The 18,306-nt window shown below is 49.8% G+C and overlaps 1 protein-coding gene across 1 annotated transcript; it reads right to left on the bottom strand.

Annotated features, from left to right (window-relative positions):
* Window positions 1-5,735: 5,735 nt before the first annotated feature.
* Window positions 5,736-11,140, bottom strand: LOC308171161 (neuronal acetylcholine receptor subunit alpha-4-like; the record flags this gene model as incomplete). Its single annotated transcript, XM_080546017.1, has 8 exons — window positions 10,998-11,140; window positions 9,659-9,703; window positions 9,411-9,520; window positions 8,597-8,813; window positions 7,579-8,279; window positions 7,158-7,326; window positions 6,875-6,961; window positions 5,736-5,861 (listed from the first exon to the last, which is right to left on the bottom strand). The coding sequence occupies exons 2-8, from the start codon at window positions 9,686-9,688 to the stop codon at window positions 5,736-5,738; spliced, it is 1,440 nt and encodes a 479-aa protein (XP_080402143.1). The 5' UTR covers window positions 9,689-9,703; window positions 10,998-11,140.
* Window positions 11,141-18,306: the final 7,166 nt, after the last annotated feature.

An 18,306-nucleotide genomic window follows, 5' to 3' on the forward strand; every position in this document is an offset into this window, starting at 1 on the left:
GGACGAGCACCCAATTTGTTACGCTTGCCTGGCTCAGGACAAGGTGACAAAAAGGGAGACGACACATGGAGAACAATAATAGGAGATTTATTTAAAGAATAATATGTTAAATGGAAATAATGTTTAAAGTAAATAGTAACAACAACCAAAAAGGCTGCTGGTTGACAAGGAAGAGAACGAGTCCATCAATTTGACCCCCTCTTAAAGTTCCTGGGACAATCAGGATGATCACCCCCACCTGTGCCCATCTGGAACCAAAAGAGAAGGTCAACAAGACAACAGATGTATGGCGCCCACTGGTGGTACCAGTGTGGATCGTCACACGCATATTGAGTAAAATACTGTGGGCGAGGGAGAGGGCACGCACACATGCAATGACATTTTTACCAAGTCACTGACACTGAAGTCACTGACGCTGTGGGGATGCTAAAATTGTCCCCATATGATCAAATCCACCACCTCCCCTGATTTTCTTTTACGACTTGAGTACTGAGTAAAGGAATGGAGCTTCTAGGGGGGCGCTTAGGTGGCATAGCGGGTTAAGCGTTGACCATGTAACTGCAGTGTCCCCGGTTCGATTCCGTCCGGGGACATATCCTGCATGTCATCCCTCCTCTCTCTCTCACCCATCCTTCCTGTCTAAATCTTCACTGTAACTGTCAATAAAAAATAAAATAAAATATGAGTGGGATATGAGCCACTCAGAAAAAAAAGAAGGAATGGAGCTTCTAGATCAGTGGTACTCAACCTTGTCCTAATCAGGAGCCACATTGACGAAAAAATATTTTTGCAAGAGCCACAATCCAAAAACGCTCCTTTCCTCCCTGAAACCATTATGCATTTGAGAATATGGATAATAGTAATATTGTTAGGCCTGAATCAAGCGGTCAAATGTGGCAGCACCCCAGAACAGACGGACACAGAGACTAGGGTAATAACAAAGGATATTTATTAAAGGGGTTAGGCAGAGAATGGTCGTAGGCGTAGGGCAAGCGGGGGTCAGGCAGGGGGAGTAGTCGGCAGGCAGGGGCTTAGGCAGGAGGAGTAGTCGTTAGGCAGGCAGGGGCTTAGGCAGGAGGAGTAGTCGTTAGGCAGGCAGGAGGGTAGGCAGGGCAGGCAGGCAGGAGGGTAGGCAGGGCAGGCAGGCTGTCCAGGGGTTGTTCTGGTCCTTGTGAGCGTGGGCACAGAAGTCCATGCAGGCGGTGACCCCAGAGAAGGGCCTGGTGGTGCTTTTCCCTGGGGCGATGGGGGAGGTGGGGGTGGAGGGGAGGAGGAGGAGGAGGAGGCGGTGTGGAGCAGCCTGGCCGGGTGGAAGAGAAGGAGGAGGAGGAGTGGGGTGGTGGTGGGGGTTCCTCCAGGAGGATGGTGTACTGGCTGTGGCTGGAGGAGAGTGACCCGCCCAGACCCGGAGGCTTCTGCTGCTGCTGCTGCGGTAGCCCCACCAGGGGGGCCTCCGTCTCCGTGCGCCGACCCAGGGAGAGAGAGGGCGAATGGGCCAAGCTGTCCTGGGGGGCACCCTGAGGGGAGGTGGCGGAGGAGGAGGTGGAGGGGGAGAAGTAGGGCTCGTCCCCGGCCCCCCCGCTACCCCAGACGCCGTCCCCCCCCCACCGCCATATTGGTTATGAAATCAAACATACTGTATTTACATAATGGTTTTCCCATTTCAGGCATGCAAGTTGTTTTTTGATGCATAAATTGTCGTTGATTGTCTGCCCCAATTATTTCAGGGGATCATCCGAGTGCCTGCACCCTGCCAGTATGCCCACAAGCTTGCTTTCCTGGTGGGACAGAGCATCCACAGAGAGCCCAACATGAACCTGGATGACTTCCTCTACTACCTGTGAGAGGGAAGCAGCTACCTGAAGAGCACTTTGGAGTGAACTTGCCTGCCCTGGCAGTGGTGGTGGTGCTTTTCCCTGAGGCGATGGGGGAGGTGGGGGTGGAGGGGAGGAGGAGGAGGAGGAGGAGGCGGTGTGGAGCAGCCTGGCCGGGTGGAAGAGAAGGAGGAGGAGTGGGGTGGTGGTGGGGGTTCCTCCAGGAGGATGGTGTACTGGCTGTGGCTGGAGGAGAGTGACCCGCCCAGACCCGGAGGCTTCTGCTGCTGCTGCTGCGGTAGCCCCACCAGGGGAGCCTCCGTCTCCGTGCGCCGACCCAGGGAGAGAGAGGACGCACGGGCCAAGCTGTCCTGGTCCATAGTGTAGGCCTATGTCTTCACTGGTCCATAGTGTAGGCCTATGTCTTCACTGGTCCATAGTGTAGGCCTATGTCTTCACTGGTCCATAGTGTAGGCCTATGTCTCCTACTGAATCACTGGTCCATAGTGTAGGCCTATGTCTTGGTCTCACCATCACTTCCTAACGATTGTCGGAAGAGAAAAAAAAACACACAAGTTAAATGCCAAATGACAATGACATGATTGACACCAACCAGTCTTCAATCATGTCTTCATCTACTCTCCACCAGTCCTGTAGCTACCTCTACTGGCCAGACGCTGCATGCTCCCCACAGGGGGCCCAAGTGTTTACACAATTTAGTCTGGCAGTATTGTCGTTAATAGGACCACCGTTATAGTCTGGCAGTATTGTTGTTAATAGGACCACCGTTATAGTCTGGTAGTATTGTTGTTAATAGGACCACAGTTATAGTCTGGTAGTATTGTTGTGAACAGGTCTACACAGTATAAATCCTGATTTTATGACATTATAATTGTACTGTGACCGTCATATTTTTTCTCCGCCAACTTGGAATGGATCTCTTATCCTTTAACACCATAAGAAGAGACATGCACCATGCATGTCCATATGCAATTTTGGACCAATCAGACTTACAGGTGATTTTAAGTTAATTTTTATAAGTTTGGCCAGATTTTGCACCTTCAGAAAAATCCATCATGGCGGACCTTATCGGTTCTTGAGGCAAATATGTTCCCCATGAGGAAAGACACATACGTACCAAGTTTCATACATCCGGGGTGGAAATGCCAGCATTCTGAAGTAAATTATTTACTTTTGGTTATAGCGCCACCTATGGTTTAATCATGGTCATTCTTTCTGCCATAGTTACTGATGCTCTCTAGTTGTGGCATGCAAATTTATAGCATTTTCGGTCAGGGACTTTTTGAGCTATTTGACCAAAGCGGGGAAAAAGAATAATAAGGAGTATACCACCAATAACAATACTGTTCCCACGTAGTAGTAGTAGGAACACTAATTAAGACAAGTATCCCAGTTCTAGTGGCAGCTGTCATGTGAAAAAGATAGGATACTACATGAAAACCATTGTCTTTTTCAACATATTTAAACATATGGACATTTGATTTTCATTTGAACAATATTGATGGATGGAGGTAATATAACTAATCAAATGAAACAGAAATTATTATTTTCTTAAATATTTCATCTATTTGTAAAATGGAATTAATGGAAATGCAATTTTCTTGTGAGCAAAAACAAGACACCCCCCACATGTATTGCTACTTTGTGTATTGCTACTCTGTGTGTAAATGATTAGAACATTGTTAGAGAGGATTTTGGAGGAGCCTGTCTTATTTAAACCTCAGACATTTAGTTTGGTTTGCTCTTGATTGTTGAAGTGAGTGGTGTCACCATGGAGAGATACATCGAGCTCTCTGAGGCCTGCAGAAAGAGGGTTGTAGATGTGGATGAGTCTGGGAAGGGATTTTATAAAAAAAAAAAAAAAATGAAATGAAAAATGAAAAAAAAGCTCAAAAAAGCGTATCAATTAATCGATAATTGATCGTTAATTCTTGCGATTATCGAAAAATAAATGTTGATTGTTTGCCCAGCCCTAGTTGTGGAGTACCCTGTACCAGTGGTAAATGTCTCCACCACCCCCTGCCCTCGAATGGTTAATTGCTTTTCTACAAAAGCTACCACATATTATAAAAAATACACAGATGTAACATTATTTAAAAATACACAGTTGTAAGTTGTAACATTAAATTCATTTATTTACAATCATTTCTTGACTTACTTGACTTAGGTCCTTTTTCTTCGGGTGTGAAGAGTAGGGCCTCCGACGAGTTTACGCCACCGGTCTCTGTCCCTCGCCACAGCGGCCGCCGCCTCCCGGGGTCTCAGACCCGGCATGTCCCGCTGCCTCTCGACGGTTCTCCTCCAGGTTTCTTTGGGGCTTTCCCCTTGTTCTTCGTCCATCAGGGGTCCATCTGAGGGCTGTGCGTTGATGGTCATCCGGGCTTTTCCTCAACACGTGGCCGATGTACTTCCATCTTCTCTTTCTGACCTGCGTGCTTACTTACCATCTCTATACCAGCACGTTCTCTCACTTCTTCGTTTGACGAAGACTGACTGCTGTTCCATTTCAGAATACATATATCCTTCCGCCACAGAATATAGTCCCATAAAACAACATTAACGATTGCATTGTAGGCTTGGCCACATTCACTTGGCTTTGAGCCAACTTGTTCGTGATTGGTGCCTTGGAATGACACTCCAGATTTGTCGACTGACATTGGCTAAACAGTGGGCGGAGTCAGCACAGGTGTTCTTAATCAGATTGATTGGGAGGCGCATTGATACTGGAAATGCGGTCGGAGCTGAACTGAAGGGAGTTGGGGGTGTTTACCACTGTTGCTAGCCAATCAGAATCCAGTATCCAAACATGAATTCTATATTGTATCACAGGGTGCTTGAGGAAAATGTGAGACCATGCAAAACTGAAGCTAAAGCAGATGTGGACCATGCAACATGACAATGACCCAAAACATGCCAGTAAATCCACCAACGAACGGCTCAAAAGAAAGAAATGGAGAGTTCTGGAACGGCTGAAGTGAAAGCCCGGATCTGAATCCTATTGAGATGCTGTGGGGTGATTTGAAACGGGCTGTGCATGCAAGACAAGACACCCCTCAAACACCACACATCTGGAATAATTCTGCACGGAGGAATGGGAAAAACTGTGTCAGAGATTTAATTGAGGTTATTTCAGCCCAAAAGTGCAATACCAGCTATGAGGGCAAGTTAGTTTTCTTTTTTTTTTTGAACACATTTCACTTACTTTCAGAATGTCCTTTTGGCCATTTATTTGTTATTTATAGCTCATGGACCTCAATATATCCTGTGTATCAACAGCCAGTCCAGGTGCGTCCCAATGATCTAAAGCAGCAGCGTCCTCCTCTCTCTATCTAGATATCCTAAATACAAAGGTTCCATCTCACAAAACATAATGGAATGTAACAACGTTGACGCTCAATATCTCTGAACGACCCTAAACGGAGATAGAACCTTATAATTCTAAGCTCACGATACTGACCTGGAAACACAGGACAGAAGAAGACAAGAGGGAGGACGACTTTCAGCTGATGGTTTTAATCTGTTCAGGTCTATAAGGTCAGTGCAGAAGAACAGTAGGAGACAAAGAGAGAAGGAAAGGCAGCACTCAAGTTGAGGGGGGGTGGCATGGCCCCCCTAAATAAAAACAGTCAAAATCATCCCCCTTCTAAAACTGCCCTCCCCCCCTTTCTATCCCTTATGTCATTTTATCAGTGAACGTGGTATTACTGCTATTTCAACATTTAGTTTTGCGCATATTGAGTAAAACACTGTGGGCGAGGGAGGGGGCACGCACACATGCAATGACATTTTTACCAAGTCACTGACGCTGTGGGGATGCTAAAATTGTCCCCATATGATAAAATCCACCATCCCCCCTGATTGTCTTTTACAACTTGAGTCCTGAGTAAAGGAATGGAGCTTCTAGATCATTCCAGCCAGCCAAGGAGGCAGGAAGAGGCCGACGGTCCCCAGGATGCACACCAAGATGAACACACAGAGGAAGATGCGGTCGATCACCATGGCGACATACTTCCACTCCTGCTTGACCTGGAAGGCAACGGACACAACAATACATCAGTGTCTCAATCCAGTCAGAGAATTAGCAAGACAATGTTGATTATTATTAGTTCTGTTATTATGATCATAATGTTCCTTATTATGTGTACCGGTTTTAACTCTGTTGTAGTGTGTTGTTGTGTAGTGGTCATGTGACCTTGAAAAAGGTAGCCACATCATGAACTCACTGGCATCATTTATGGTATTTGTGTGTGTGTGTGTGTGTGTGTGTGTGTGTGTGTGAGTGTGTGAGTGTGTGTGTGTGTGTGTGTGTGTGACATAGATGGTCAATCATTAAATACACATTTCATACAGACAGTAAAAATTATTGGGCTCTATATTATTTTCAGCCGGCATATAACGGAAGCAGGACGCAGGTGTATTGTTTAGTTTGCGTCGGCAAGTAACAGGTGAAATTACCACAGTGCTAGGCTAGGGGGCGCTGTCTCGCATGCACTCAGGTGGGCTGAATAGCGGTCAGGTGCACTGAACAATTCTGGCCTTAAAATTAAAAGCACTAATATTACAGACACGCCCCCCCCCCTAACACCAGCTCCCACGTTCGCACTAGAACTTGTTTTTTTTACGTAGAACAGCACAGAACCCATAAGGTTGTGAAATAATTGATTTCTCTTCCAAAGCATGTAGTGCTTCCAAAACATTACACCATACTGTATTCTTATTCAGTCACTCATCCACCTAATGTAAAAAGGGTAGGCGCATTAATATAGTTTTTTGTTTGGTACTTTTGAGTTTTCTGTTAAGAAAATTTTGTTTATAAAAGTTGCAATGTTTTGATTATGTACTCATGGGGAAAAACCATACATGTAAAAAGGGTAGGCGCAATAAGCCATGGCTTCAGCCTACACCTTTTTGGTCCTGGTGTTACGCATTGTGACTGTGTAAATTTGTTATGTTTTTAATGTTTTTAATGTTTAATATCTGTATTATGAATTGACCAAAATAAACATTCTCAATCAATGAATCAATCAATCAAAACCTACAGAGAAGTCCATGTCCTCGGCTCGGAGGTGGTCAGCGATGTACTGCACCCCCTCCACAGCCTTCCACAGGCTTTTACCATTCAAGCTCTGCGATGAAATACAATGAAAATAGAATAGAATAGAATAGAATGAGCATTTTCGATGTTTGGGGGGACAAGCTGATATTTGTCTTCTGCCTTTGCTGACCCTCCAACACATACGCACACACACTCATACACACACACACACACACACACACACACACACACAGCACAGGGGTCCTGAACCAGCATCCATGCGTTACCTTGGAGGCCTCCTCGTGCAGGCTGCAGTACTGGATGCTGCGAGAGCGACCGCGGACAGAGCTCTGGGGCCTCTCTCTCTCTCTTTCTCCCAGGCCATACTGCACACTGAGGGAACGGAGCTTCGGCCTGGCCTGGCAGTGGTGGTGGTGGTGGTGGTGGTGCTTCTCCCTGGGCCGATGGAGGTGGAGGGGAGGAGGAGGAGGAGGAGGAGGAGGCGGTGTGGAGCAGCCTGGCCGGGTGGAAGAGAAGGAGGAGGAGGAGGAGGAGTGGGGTGGTGGTGGGGGTTCCTCCCGGAGGATGGTGTACTGGCTGTGGCTGGAGGAGAGTGACCCGCCCAGACCCAGAGGCTTCTGCTGCTGCGGTAGCCCCCCCACCAGGGGGGCCTCCGTCTCCGTGCGCCGACCCAGGGAGAGAGAGGACGAACGGGCCAAGCTGTCCTGGGGGGCAGCCTGAGGGGAGGTGGCGGAGGAGGAGGTGGAGGGGGAGAAGTAGGGCTCGTCCCCGGCCCCGTCCCCGGGCCCAGAACACACACCACCGCCCCAGACGCCGTCCCGTCCCCCGCCGCCGCCGCGTCCGACCCTGGTGCGCATCATCTCCATGAGCTTCCCGCCGTTGACCTCTTTGACCACGGCCGGAGGAGGACACCGTATGCACAGGACGCCGGGCACGACGTCCAGGAAGACGGTGCGCACCCAGCGCGGCATGGTGTGCGTGCGCGGCGAGCGGTGGTGCACGTTGAGCACGAAGATGGTGATGATGATGGAGAGGGTGACGAAGATCATGGTGAAGAGGAGGTACTCGCCGATCAGCGGGATGACCAGCGAGGTGGAGGGGATGATCTCGGTGATGAGGAGGAGGAAGACGGTCAGGGAGAGGAGGACGGAGATGCACAGGGTGATCTTCTCCCCGCAGTCGGAGGGCAGGTAGAAGACCAGGACGGTCAGGCAGGAGATGAGGAGGCAGGGGACGATGAGGTTGATGGTGTAGAAGAGAGGGAGCCTCCGGATGAGGAAGGAGTAGGTGATGTCGGAGTAGACCGCGTGGCAACACTCGTACTTTTTGATGTTGTAGTTGGCCACGGCACTGACGAGCACCCACTCTCCGCTCTCCCAGTAGTTCATCTGCAGGTCCGGAAAGAGGGCGGGGAGAGGGAGAGAGAGGAAGGGAGGGAGGGAAAGAGAGAGAGAGAACAAAAGAGAAAGAAAGCAAGAGAGAGAGAGAGATGAGAAATGAGAAAGGCATTCCGTTCATATTTACCCATAACAGACGATGTGTCCTCAACGTCACAGCCTGGTGTAGGCCCACTCACCTGGTCCACAGTGCTGGTCACTCACCTGGTCCACGATGCAGGCCCACTCACCTGGAACATGTTGCCTGGCCACTCACCTGGTCCACAGTGCAGGCCCACTCTCCTGGTACACATTGACTGGCCACTCACCTGGTCCACATTGCTGGCCATGCTGACCAGGTCGATCTTGGCTCTGTCGTAGGTCCACGAGCCGAACTTCATGGTGCAGTTCTGCTGGTCGAAGGGGAAGAAGGTGACGTCGATGCTGCAGGAGGACTTGTAGATAGCCGGGGGGACCCACTTGATCCAGCCGTCATGGAAGAGGTGGGCCTTGGTCAGGTGGGTGACAGTGAAGTCACCGTCGGCACTGAAGAGGAGAGAGAGGGGAGGAGCCAAACGAATCACACATTGTGACGTTAGAATTATAAGGTTCTATCTCCATTTTTGTCAAAATTTTGTTTTTTTACATTATCTGATCCATTAGGTGTTTATTAATGCCTGTGTGGTGTTATTTTTAAAATGTTGACATTTTTGAGTTAGTAATTCATAAAATACAAAGGTACCATCTCACAGAACATAATGGAATGTAAAAATGTTGACGCTCAATATCTCTGAACTACCCTAAACGGAGATAGAACCTTATAATTCTAAGCTCACGACATGTACTGTACATTCAAGCTACAAGCACGATTCGATTGGAGTGAGATTGTATGCAGATGGAGAGGTAGAGTATCTTAACTCCATGGTTAGTATGTGGATGGAATGTATATGTACAGCATTCTGTATTTAGGGTATTTGGATGGAGTTTATGTCTATTAGGGGAGGCTGGTTGAGGCATCAGCTACCTCCACCAGCCTTCCCTGATATGTATATACTATCATGTATTTGAGGGTGGTGGGTAGACTGGAAGTCGGGGGCTATAGTGGATCAATAATGACACTTTGGGGTGAAAACCTAAACGTACTTGTTGTACAGAACGATGTCTGGTCTCCAGATGAGCTGTGAGGGGATCCTCATGGACGTGATGTTTTCATATTCTCTAGGGTTCCACCTCAGTTTGTAGTCGTACCACTCCTGAAAGAGCAGAACCAACAGTAACAGTATGGCAACAAACAGACCCCTCGACACCAAATCGCTGCCCAAAAACTGCTAACCCTAACCCTAACCCTATTGTCGACAGTATCCATAATGATTCGATGGAGAGATACTCACTTGTTTCACCCAGACATTTGTGGTCATCATTTGATTTTTCTCGTCCTTGGAGAAAAAGAACAATGAGACAGAGTTTGTGACGTTAGAATTATAAGGTTCTATCTCCATTTTTGTCCAAATTTAGTTTTTTACATAATCTGATCCATTAGGTGTTTATTAATGCCTGTGTGGTGTTATTTTTAAAATGTTGACATTTTTGAGTTAGTAATTCATAAAATACAAAGGTTCCATCTCACAAAACATAATGGAATGTAAAAACTTTGACGCTCAGTATCTCTGAACTACCCTAAACGGAGATAGAACCTTATAATTCTAAGCTCACGAGTTGGCTGTTGGAAGGGGATATGTACTGTATGATCACGGTCTTAAATGACTGATAAAGTGCAATTTCATGGTACCCCTCGAAAAGAAAGGTCACATGTTTCAACTATTCAATACTATACTATTAAACTATACTATACTATTAGCACCACACCAATTCATTATAGTAAGGGAACGTAGGATCCCTGAAGCAGGGGAGGCTGGTGGAGGTAGAAGTCGGAGGACGGGCTCATTGGAATGCATGGAACGGATTCAGGAACAGTATCAACACATGTTTCATGCATTACACCTAGCACGTCCACCGATTTCTACCTCCACCAGTCTCCCCCTGTCTTAAAGTCATCTGTATCTCTAGTATGATGATCATGCATCATATCACATATCAATGAAAATAAAAATAAAGAATAATAATATATATATATATATATATAACCGCAAACGGCAATGGGGCGTGTGCCTACAGATATGCCCCCATAACCATAAATGGGGTGAGATTGACAGACAGGGGGGTAGACCACTCACCTAATATGGGCCAAGTTGAACACATGATATACTAAGCTATGATATTACGAAGTACCCTAGGACCACGGGCCTGGAAGGTACCACCTAATTATAGCCTGATATACATAGGCTACTATGCTATGATGATAATATACACTAAGTGTGAATACAAAAATGCATTGTGGATTAACCTTCCCCAGTTATTGACCCTGTTGTATAGTTTATGTCAAGCATTTCATTACTTATAATGCGGTTACACTATATTCTGCAAGCCTAGCATAGTATGCCACCCCCATCTGACTGAATCAGATAAAGTGTGAGACAGAAAACATTGCTAGCTAATTGCGACCTGCGACCTCTGTCCTAGCTTAGATTACTGTTTCTTGTGATGACTGATAGACGTTTCACTTACTTAGACAAATATATTTGTTGTAAGTTGCTTTGAATAAAGGTGTCTGTCAAAAAAGTGTAAATGTCAATATCACAGGAGTGAAATCAATGGGTCATTGTCCCTCACCACGTCGATGAGCTGAGCGATGGACAGGCCGAAGCGTACGCTGACCACGTCAGTGGTGTTAGCCACGGGCCGCGCTAGCTTGTTGTAGCGGCTGAAGAGAGTGTTCAGCAGCCTGTCCTCCGCCTGAGCCCTGGCCCGGGGTGGGAACACTCTGGAGGAGGGGAGGGGGGGGGGAGGAGGGGAGGCGGGAGAGGGGAGAGAGGGTAGGAGGGGGAGTAGGGGGAGTAGGGGAGTAGGGGAGAGGTGGGAGAGGGGAGGAGTGTTACGATGGGGTAATGTGTTTGGACCCAGGCGCAGAGTAGAACAGAGTAGACGGAAGTAGGAGTATAATAAATAATAACGGTACTCTTTATTTTGAGTAAACGAAACAAATAATAACCGCACAGTAAGCGAATAAACAAAAGAGGAGAAAACAAGTCTCCGATAAACGTTCTAAATAATAACAGGAACAAGGCAGAGCAATGTACTTACAATCGTCAACTATACTTATTTCCTAATCCGGCGAGGAACAATAAGGCTAAGAAGAATCGTATACATATAACAAACGCAACATGAAGTGAACAACCGACAACCAGAGGGGAAACAGAGGGATCTAAATAGCCACAGCCAAACAACACACACCAGGTACAAATCAGTTAATTAGGACAGACAAATGCATACATAAAACACCAGAGGGCGCCAAAGGGTCGCTCCACAATAAGGTCGCTTCCCCAACCCTTACAATATCCCCCCCCGACGAACGGCACCTGCCGTTCACCTGGGTGCCTCAGGATGTAGTTGGCGGAAGTCTGTAATTAGTTTTGGGTCCAATATGTCCCTCTGAGGCACCCAGGACCGTTCCTCCGGCCCATACCCCTCCCAATCCACCAAAAACTGTAAGCCCCTACCCCTCCGCCGGCAATCCATAATCCTCCGTACTGTATAAACAGTCTGTCCATCAATGATGCGTGGCGGGGGAACAGGGGGGGGTGGTGGGGACATGGGGCAAGTGACGAAGGGTTTCAGTAGGGACACATGAAAGGTCGGGTGAACCCGCATGGAAGGTGGGAGTAGTAGTCTATACGCCACCGGGTTCACCCGCCGCACCACTTTGAACGGACCCACGAACCGGGGCGCTAGCTTCCTGGACTCGACCCGGAGGGGAAGGTCCCGGGTCGAGAGCCACACCTTCTGCCCCGGGCGAAAGATCGGGGCCGGGCGACGCCTGCGGTTGGCCTGAAGCTGGGACCGAGCCGACGCCCGCTGAAGCGCCGCCCTCACCCGCCTCCAGGTCCGGCGACAGCGACCGACGTGGGCTTGGACGGAGGGCACCTCCGCCTCCTCCTCCTGCTCAGGGAATAGGGGGGGTGATAGCCATATTGGCACTGAAAGGGGGATAGGCCAGTGGATGAGCAGAGGAGGGTGTTGTGGGCGTATTCCGCCCACGCCAGTCGCCGACTCCACGTCGCCGGATTGCCGGAGACGTAGCACCTCAGCACGCCTTCCAGGTCCTGGTTGACACGCTCCGTCTGCCCATTGGACTGTGGATGGAAACCGGAGGACAGGCTGACGGAGGCGCCGAGGCTGGTCGCGAACGCCTTCCAGAACCTGGAAGCGAACTGAGGACCCCGATCCGACACCATGTCCTGCGGGAGACCATGCACCCGGAAGATGTGCTGCACCACCAGGTCGGCCGTCTCTCGGGCCGAGGGGAGTTTGAGGAGGGGGATGAAGTGGGCCGCCTTGGAGAAACGGTCCACTACCACCAAGATGGTAGTGAACCCGTCAGAGGGAGGGAGACCTGAAATAAAGTCAAGGGAGATGTGGGACCAGGGGCGTTTGGGGATGGGGAGGGGTCGGAGTAGCCCCGCTGAAGGCTGGCGAGATGTCTTGCTGCGCGCACACACAGGACAGGCTGCCACAAAGGCGCGCGTATCCCTCTCCGCTGTGGGCCACCAGAACCTCCTGCGAATAAAGTCCAGGGTCCTGGCAGCCCCGGGGTGGCTAGTGAGGGGCGACGCATGCGCCCATTGCAGCAGCCGTGAGCGCGCAGTCTTGGGAACATACAGTCTCCCCGGGGGTCCTCCCCCCGGATCCAGCTCCCGCCTGAGCGCCGCTCTCACCACTTTAGCGATCCCCCACGACACAGGGGCAACAATAAGGGTCTCCGGAACAATGGGGTGGGGTTTTTCCTCCCGGTCCGCCGGATCGAACTGCCGGGAGAGGGCGTCCGGCTTGACGTTTTTGGACCCCGGCCTAAAGGAGATGGAAAATTGGAAGCGTGTAAAAAACAGCGCCCACCTGGCTTGACGCGAATTGAGGCGCTTAGCCCCCTGGATGTAGGCCAGGTTCTTGTGGTCCGTCCACACCACAAACGGCTGTGCGGCCCCCTCCAGCCACTGCCTCCACTCCTCCAAAGCCAATTTAATGGCCAGCAGCTCCCGGTTTCCTACGTCATAATTACACTCGGCCGGGGACAGCCGACGTGAGAAAAAAGCGCAGGGATGTACCTTCCCATCCTTCCTGCACCTCTGGGAGAGCACCGCCCCCACCGCGAGATCTGAGGCGTCCACCTCCACCAGGAATGGTACTTCCGAGTCCGGATGGGCTAGGACCGGAGCAGAGGTGAACCGTTGCTTGAGGTCCACGAAGGCGGCCTCCGCCTCCGAGGACCAGGCGAACGTACGGAGGGTAGACCTGGTGAGGGCAGTTAAAGGGGCAGCTAGGGCACTAAAATTGCGGATAAAGCGTCTATAAAAATTAGCAAACCCTAGGAACCGCTGTAACTGTTTCAAAGAGGTGGGGCGGGGCCAGTCTAACACCGCACTAACCTTGGCAGGGTCCATGCTTAAATCCCCCCGTGTTATAATGAACCCCAGGAATGACACTGTGTCGGCGTGAAAGACACATTTCTCTGCCTTGACAAATAACTGGTGGTGGAGGAGGCGCTGGAGGACTTGACGGACATGACGTTGATGTTGAGTAATGTCTTTGGAAAAAATGAGGATATCGTCAAGGTACACAAAAACCGAATGACCAATCAAATCCCGCAGTACGTCGTTGACTAGTGCTTGAAATACTGCGGGTGCATTAGCGAGACCAAAGGGCATGACTAAATACTCATAATGTCCGTTAGGCGTGTTAAAAGCCGTCTTCCACTCGTCCCCCTCCCTCATCCTCACCAGGTTGTATGCATTGCGTAAATCCAGTTTGGTAAACACCCTTGCTCCTTGCAGTGACTCAAAGGCGGTATCCATGAGGGGCAGGGGATAGCGATTCTTTATGGAAATGTAATTTAGACCGCGGTAATCGATGCAGGGACGCTGTCCCCCGTCTTTCTTTGCCACAAAGAAGAAGCCTGCGCCAGCGGGCGAGGTGGAAGGACGGATATGACCCGCGGCCAGTGCTTCCTCTATGTATTTATTCATGGAGAGATTCTCCGGGCGAGAGAGGGAAAACAGGCGTCCCCGCGGCGGCACAGTACCCGGCAGCAGATTGATGGCACAGTCATAGGGTCTATGGGGGGGTAATTTCTCGGCCCGAGATGTACTGAACACTTCCCCCAGGTCCCAATATATCTGAGGCACCCCTGTCAGGTCGGGGCTGGAAGGGGAAGCAGGGCCAGGGGAATTAGGAAGAGGGGTGGAAAGGGGGAGAGGCGAGAACTGGGGCTGCAACGGGGATGCGAGAGTCGTGGGCGGAGACTCAGTACGCACTGTGACGGAGCCTGCTTCGAGGGAGAGTCGACCTGTGGACCAGTCAATGCGGGGGTTGAGAGAAGCTAACCAGGGGTGACCTAACACAATAGGGCAATCAGGAGAGGCCACAATAAAAAATCGTATGAGTTCCCAACGACCCCCTCCCACCTGGATATGTACAGGCATAGTGCGCTGGGTAATGATCCCCGACCCCAATGGCCGGCCGTCTAGGGCTCGAACAGTAACGGGTTCTTTCAATTCTTCCAAAGGAACCCCCCACCCCCAGGCCAGGCCTTCGTGCATTAAATTCCCCGCTGCCCCTGAGTCCACCAGAGCCCGAACTCGCTGGGTACAGTGTCCCCACCGCACCTTAACAGAAAAAAAGGTTTGTGGGTCATTGAAACCCGAGGGTATGTCCCTACCCGCTAATACCCCTCCCGATACTAGCGGGCTGCCCCGTTTCCCGAGGTCCCTGGACAGGCACTGTAGCGGTGACCCTTGCGACCGCAACGGAAGCAGCGCCGCTCGTCCAGCCGACGCCGCCTCTCTGTGCTGGAGAGGTGTGTTGCGCCCAGCTGCATGGCCTCCTCCTCCTCCGTGGTCTCCTCCGGGAACCGCCGAGTCGCCTCCCTAGCAGGAGGAGGTTGGAACGGAGCGCCCCTCGACGAGCCCCTCTCACGTGATCGCTCTCGGCGCCGATTGTCCACACGCACCGAGAGCTCCACTACGCCGTCTAGCCGCTCTGGGAGGTCCCGGAGGGCAAGTTGGTCTTTCATCGCCTCCGAGAGCCCCTGGGTATAGAGTACGGCCAGGGCCTTCTCCTCCCAACCCGCCTCCCTAGCTAGAGTGCGGAACTCGATGGAATAATCCGCCACCGAGCGATCCCCCTGTCGACACGCCGTGAGCCGCCGACCGGCTTCGTGCCCCGATATCACCCGGGAGGTGTCGAATATTTTGCGTAACTCCCGGGTGAATGCTGTAGCGTTGGAGCACGCCGGCGACTGACTCTCCCACTCGGCCGTGGCCCAGGACAGGGCACGGCCCGTCAACAGGGTGATGATGTAGGCCACTCGGGAGTGCTCGGTGGGGAAGGACAGGGGCTGCAGGCTGAAGATCAGTGAACACTGAGTCAGGAACTCTCTGCAGCCCTCTGGACGTCCATCATAGCGTTCGGGAGGAGGTAGTCGGGGTTCCCGCGTGGTCACCGGCGGTAGAGGAGGCATAGCTGCTGCTGCTGCTGCCGCTGGTGGAGTGGGGTTGGCCTGAGCGGCCACCAGGCTAGTCACGGCGATGGTCAGCTTTTCGATCTCCGCAAACATCGCCAGCTGGTTCCGCTCCTGCTGGGCTACCATAGCCCCCTGGGTATTCAGCACCGTGCGAATCTGCTCTACATCTGCTGGGTCCATAATGGTCGGTTGTTCTGTTACGATGGGGTAATGTGTTTGGACCCAGGCGCAGAGTAGAACAGAGTAGACGGAAGCAGGAGTATAATAAATAATAACGGTACTCTTTATTTTGAGTAAACGGAACAAATAATAACCGCACAGTAAGCGAATAAACAAAAGAGGAGAAAACAAGTCTCCGATAAACGTTCTAAATAATAACAGGAACAAGGCAGAGCAATGTACTTACAATCGTCAACTATACTTATTTCCTAATCCGGCGAGGAACAATAAGGCTAAGAAGAATCGTATACATATAACAAACGCAACATGAAGTGAACAACCGACAACCAGAGGGGAAACAGAGGGATCTAAATAGCCACAGCCAAACAACACACACCAGGTACAAATCAGTTAATTAGGACAGACAAATGCATACATAAAACACCAGAGGGCGCCAAAGGGTCGCTCCACAATAAGGTCGCTTCCCCAACCCTTACAGAGGAGGGGGAGTAGGGGAGAGGTGGGAGAGGGGAGGAGAGCAGTAGGGGAGGGGGGAGAGGTGGGAGAGGGGAGGAGGGGAGAAGGGGGAGTAGGGGGGGGGGAGAGGGGAGGAGGGGAGGAGGGTAGAAGGATGTTGTTTAGGATGAGTAGGATAATGATGAGAATTAGGGGGAGAAACAAAGGGGAGGAAGAGAGACAGAGAGACAGAGAGACAGAGAGACAGAGAGACAGAGAGACAGTCGGAAATGAGAGGAAGATGGAAGATGGAGGAATGTGAAGAGGGGAAGGAGAAAGGAGTGATTTTAGAGGGAGGGGGAAGAGGGAGAGAAGGAAGAAAAAACAACATTATTTTACATACAATTACACATTCCACGTAAACATACATTATTCACTGTAAAGTGTCTATGCACCTGCTTTGATTGTTTTACTAACAACACAGTACACGCTTCATGGTTCAATCCCATTTTATGTCCCCCATTGATCAACCTCCAACCATCCAATCTCCATCTGCTTCATATTCCTCTCTTACTCAAATATAATGGATCAATACCAGCACAATGGAGCTCTTCATCTTTGGAGTTTGCATGCAGGGAGCATACACTACCTTCTCATCTATCCTTCTCTGGCCTTCAATGTAATCCCTGTGTTCTCTACTAGAGTAATCCCATCATGGTAATACCAAGATGCCTTTCCCGTCAGTAATATCTGTACGTGAACTTGAATGACCTACAAAACGAAGTCATATAACCATAGCAGTGGAGGCTGGTGGAGGTAGACATCGGAGGATGGGGCTCATTGAAATGCATGGAACGGAATAGGGAATGGTTCCTTATTCCATCCCGTACATTACAATGAGCCCGTCCTCTGATGTCTACCTCCACCAGCCTCCCTGAGCCATACATTCAAATTGCATGACGCAAGATGTGTGTTCTTTTGGCTATCATGTGGCTCATACATTTGATCATGTGTGTATCATGATTTGGTTGTTTGAAAAGATCTAAAAAATAATACAATTTATGGTATCATTTGGGTTCATTCACCACTGAGACTACCTCTTCCCACTAGAGGGCACTGTTACAACATAGAGTCCAACAGTTTCAACTAACCTTATGTGTGCGTTCTGCAACGTAAGATTAGATCAGATTCAACTTTATTGTCATTGCATTGTACAGAGTACTGAAGTGTAGTTTGGCATCTAACCAGATGTGCAAATAGTGGCATAGTGCAAAAGACATGATATTATAGACAGTGCATGATATTACAGTGTAAGGTATTACAGTGAGTATAAATAAATTAGTATAATATATACATGAGATGAATATCAATATGATATGGACAGCTGAACAAGGGCAATAGGTCTTGAGGTATGTTACATGTCATGTAAGTTGTATAATTGGAGACCAATAATTATTACCATAATAAATACAGTATGTATAAACAAGCAGTATAGTGCAAAAAAGTTCAATTGAAGTCCTGAGTGTGCAGCCAGTAGAGGTAGGGGGGGTACACTGATACTGGGAGATCATGTTCCTCTTGTTGGGGGGTGGAGGGAGGGTGGTGGGTTCAGCAGAGTAACAGTTGCAGGGAAGAAGAAGCTGTTCCTGAGCCTGCTAGTGTGGGAACGGAGACTCCCTGTTACGGTCAGATAGGGAACCCAAGCGCAGACACAGACAGAGACAGGTTAAAGTCAAATAAAGTATGATTTATTTTAGGGAGTAGGCAGAGAATGGTCGTAGGGCAAGCGGG

The sequence above is a fragment of the Nansenia antarctica genome (genome assembly GCF_963989245.1).
Source record: "Nansenia antarctica genome assembly, chromosome: 15".
NCBI classification, from domain to species: domain Eukaryota; kingdom Metazoa; phylum Chordata; class Actinopteri; order Argentiniformes; family Microstomatidae; genus Nansenia; species Nansenia antarctica.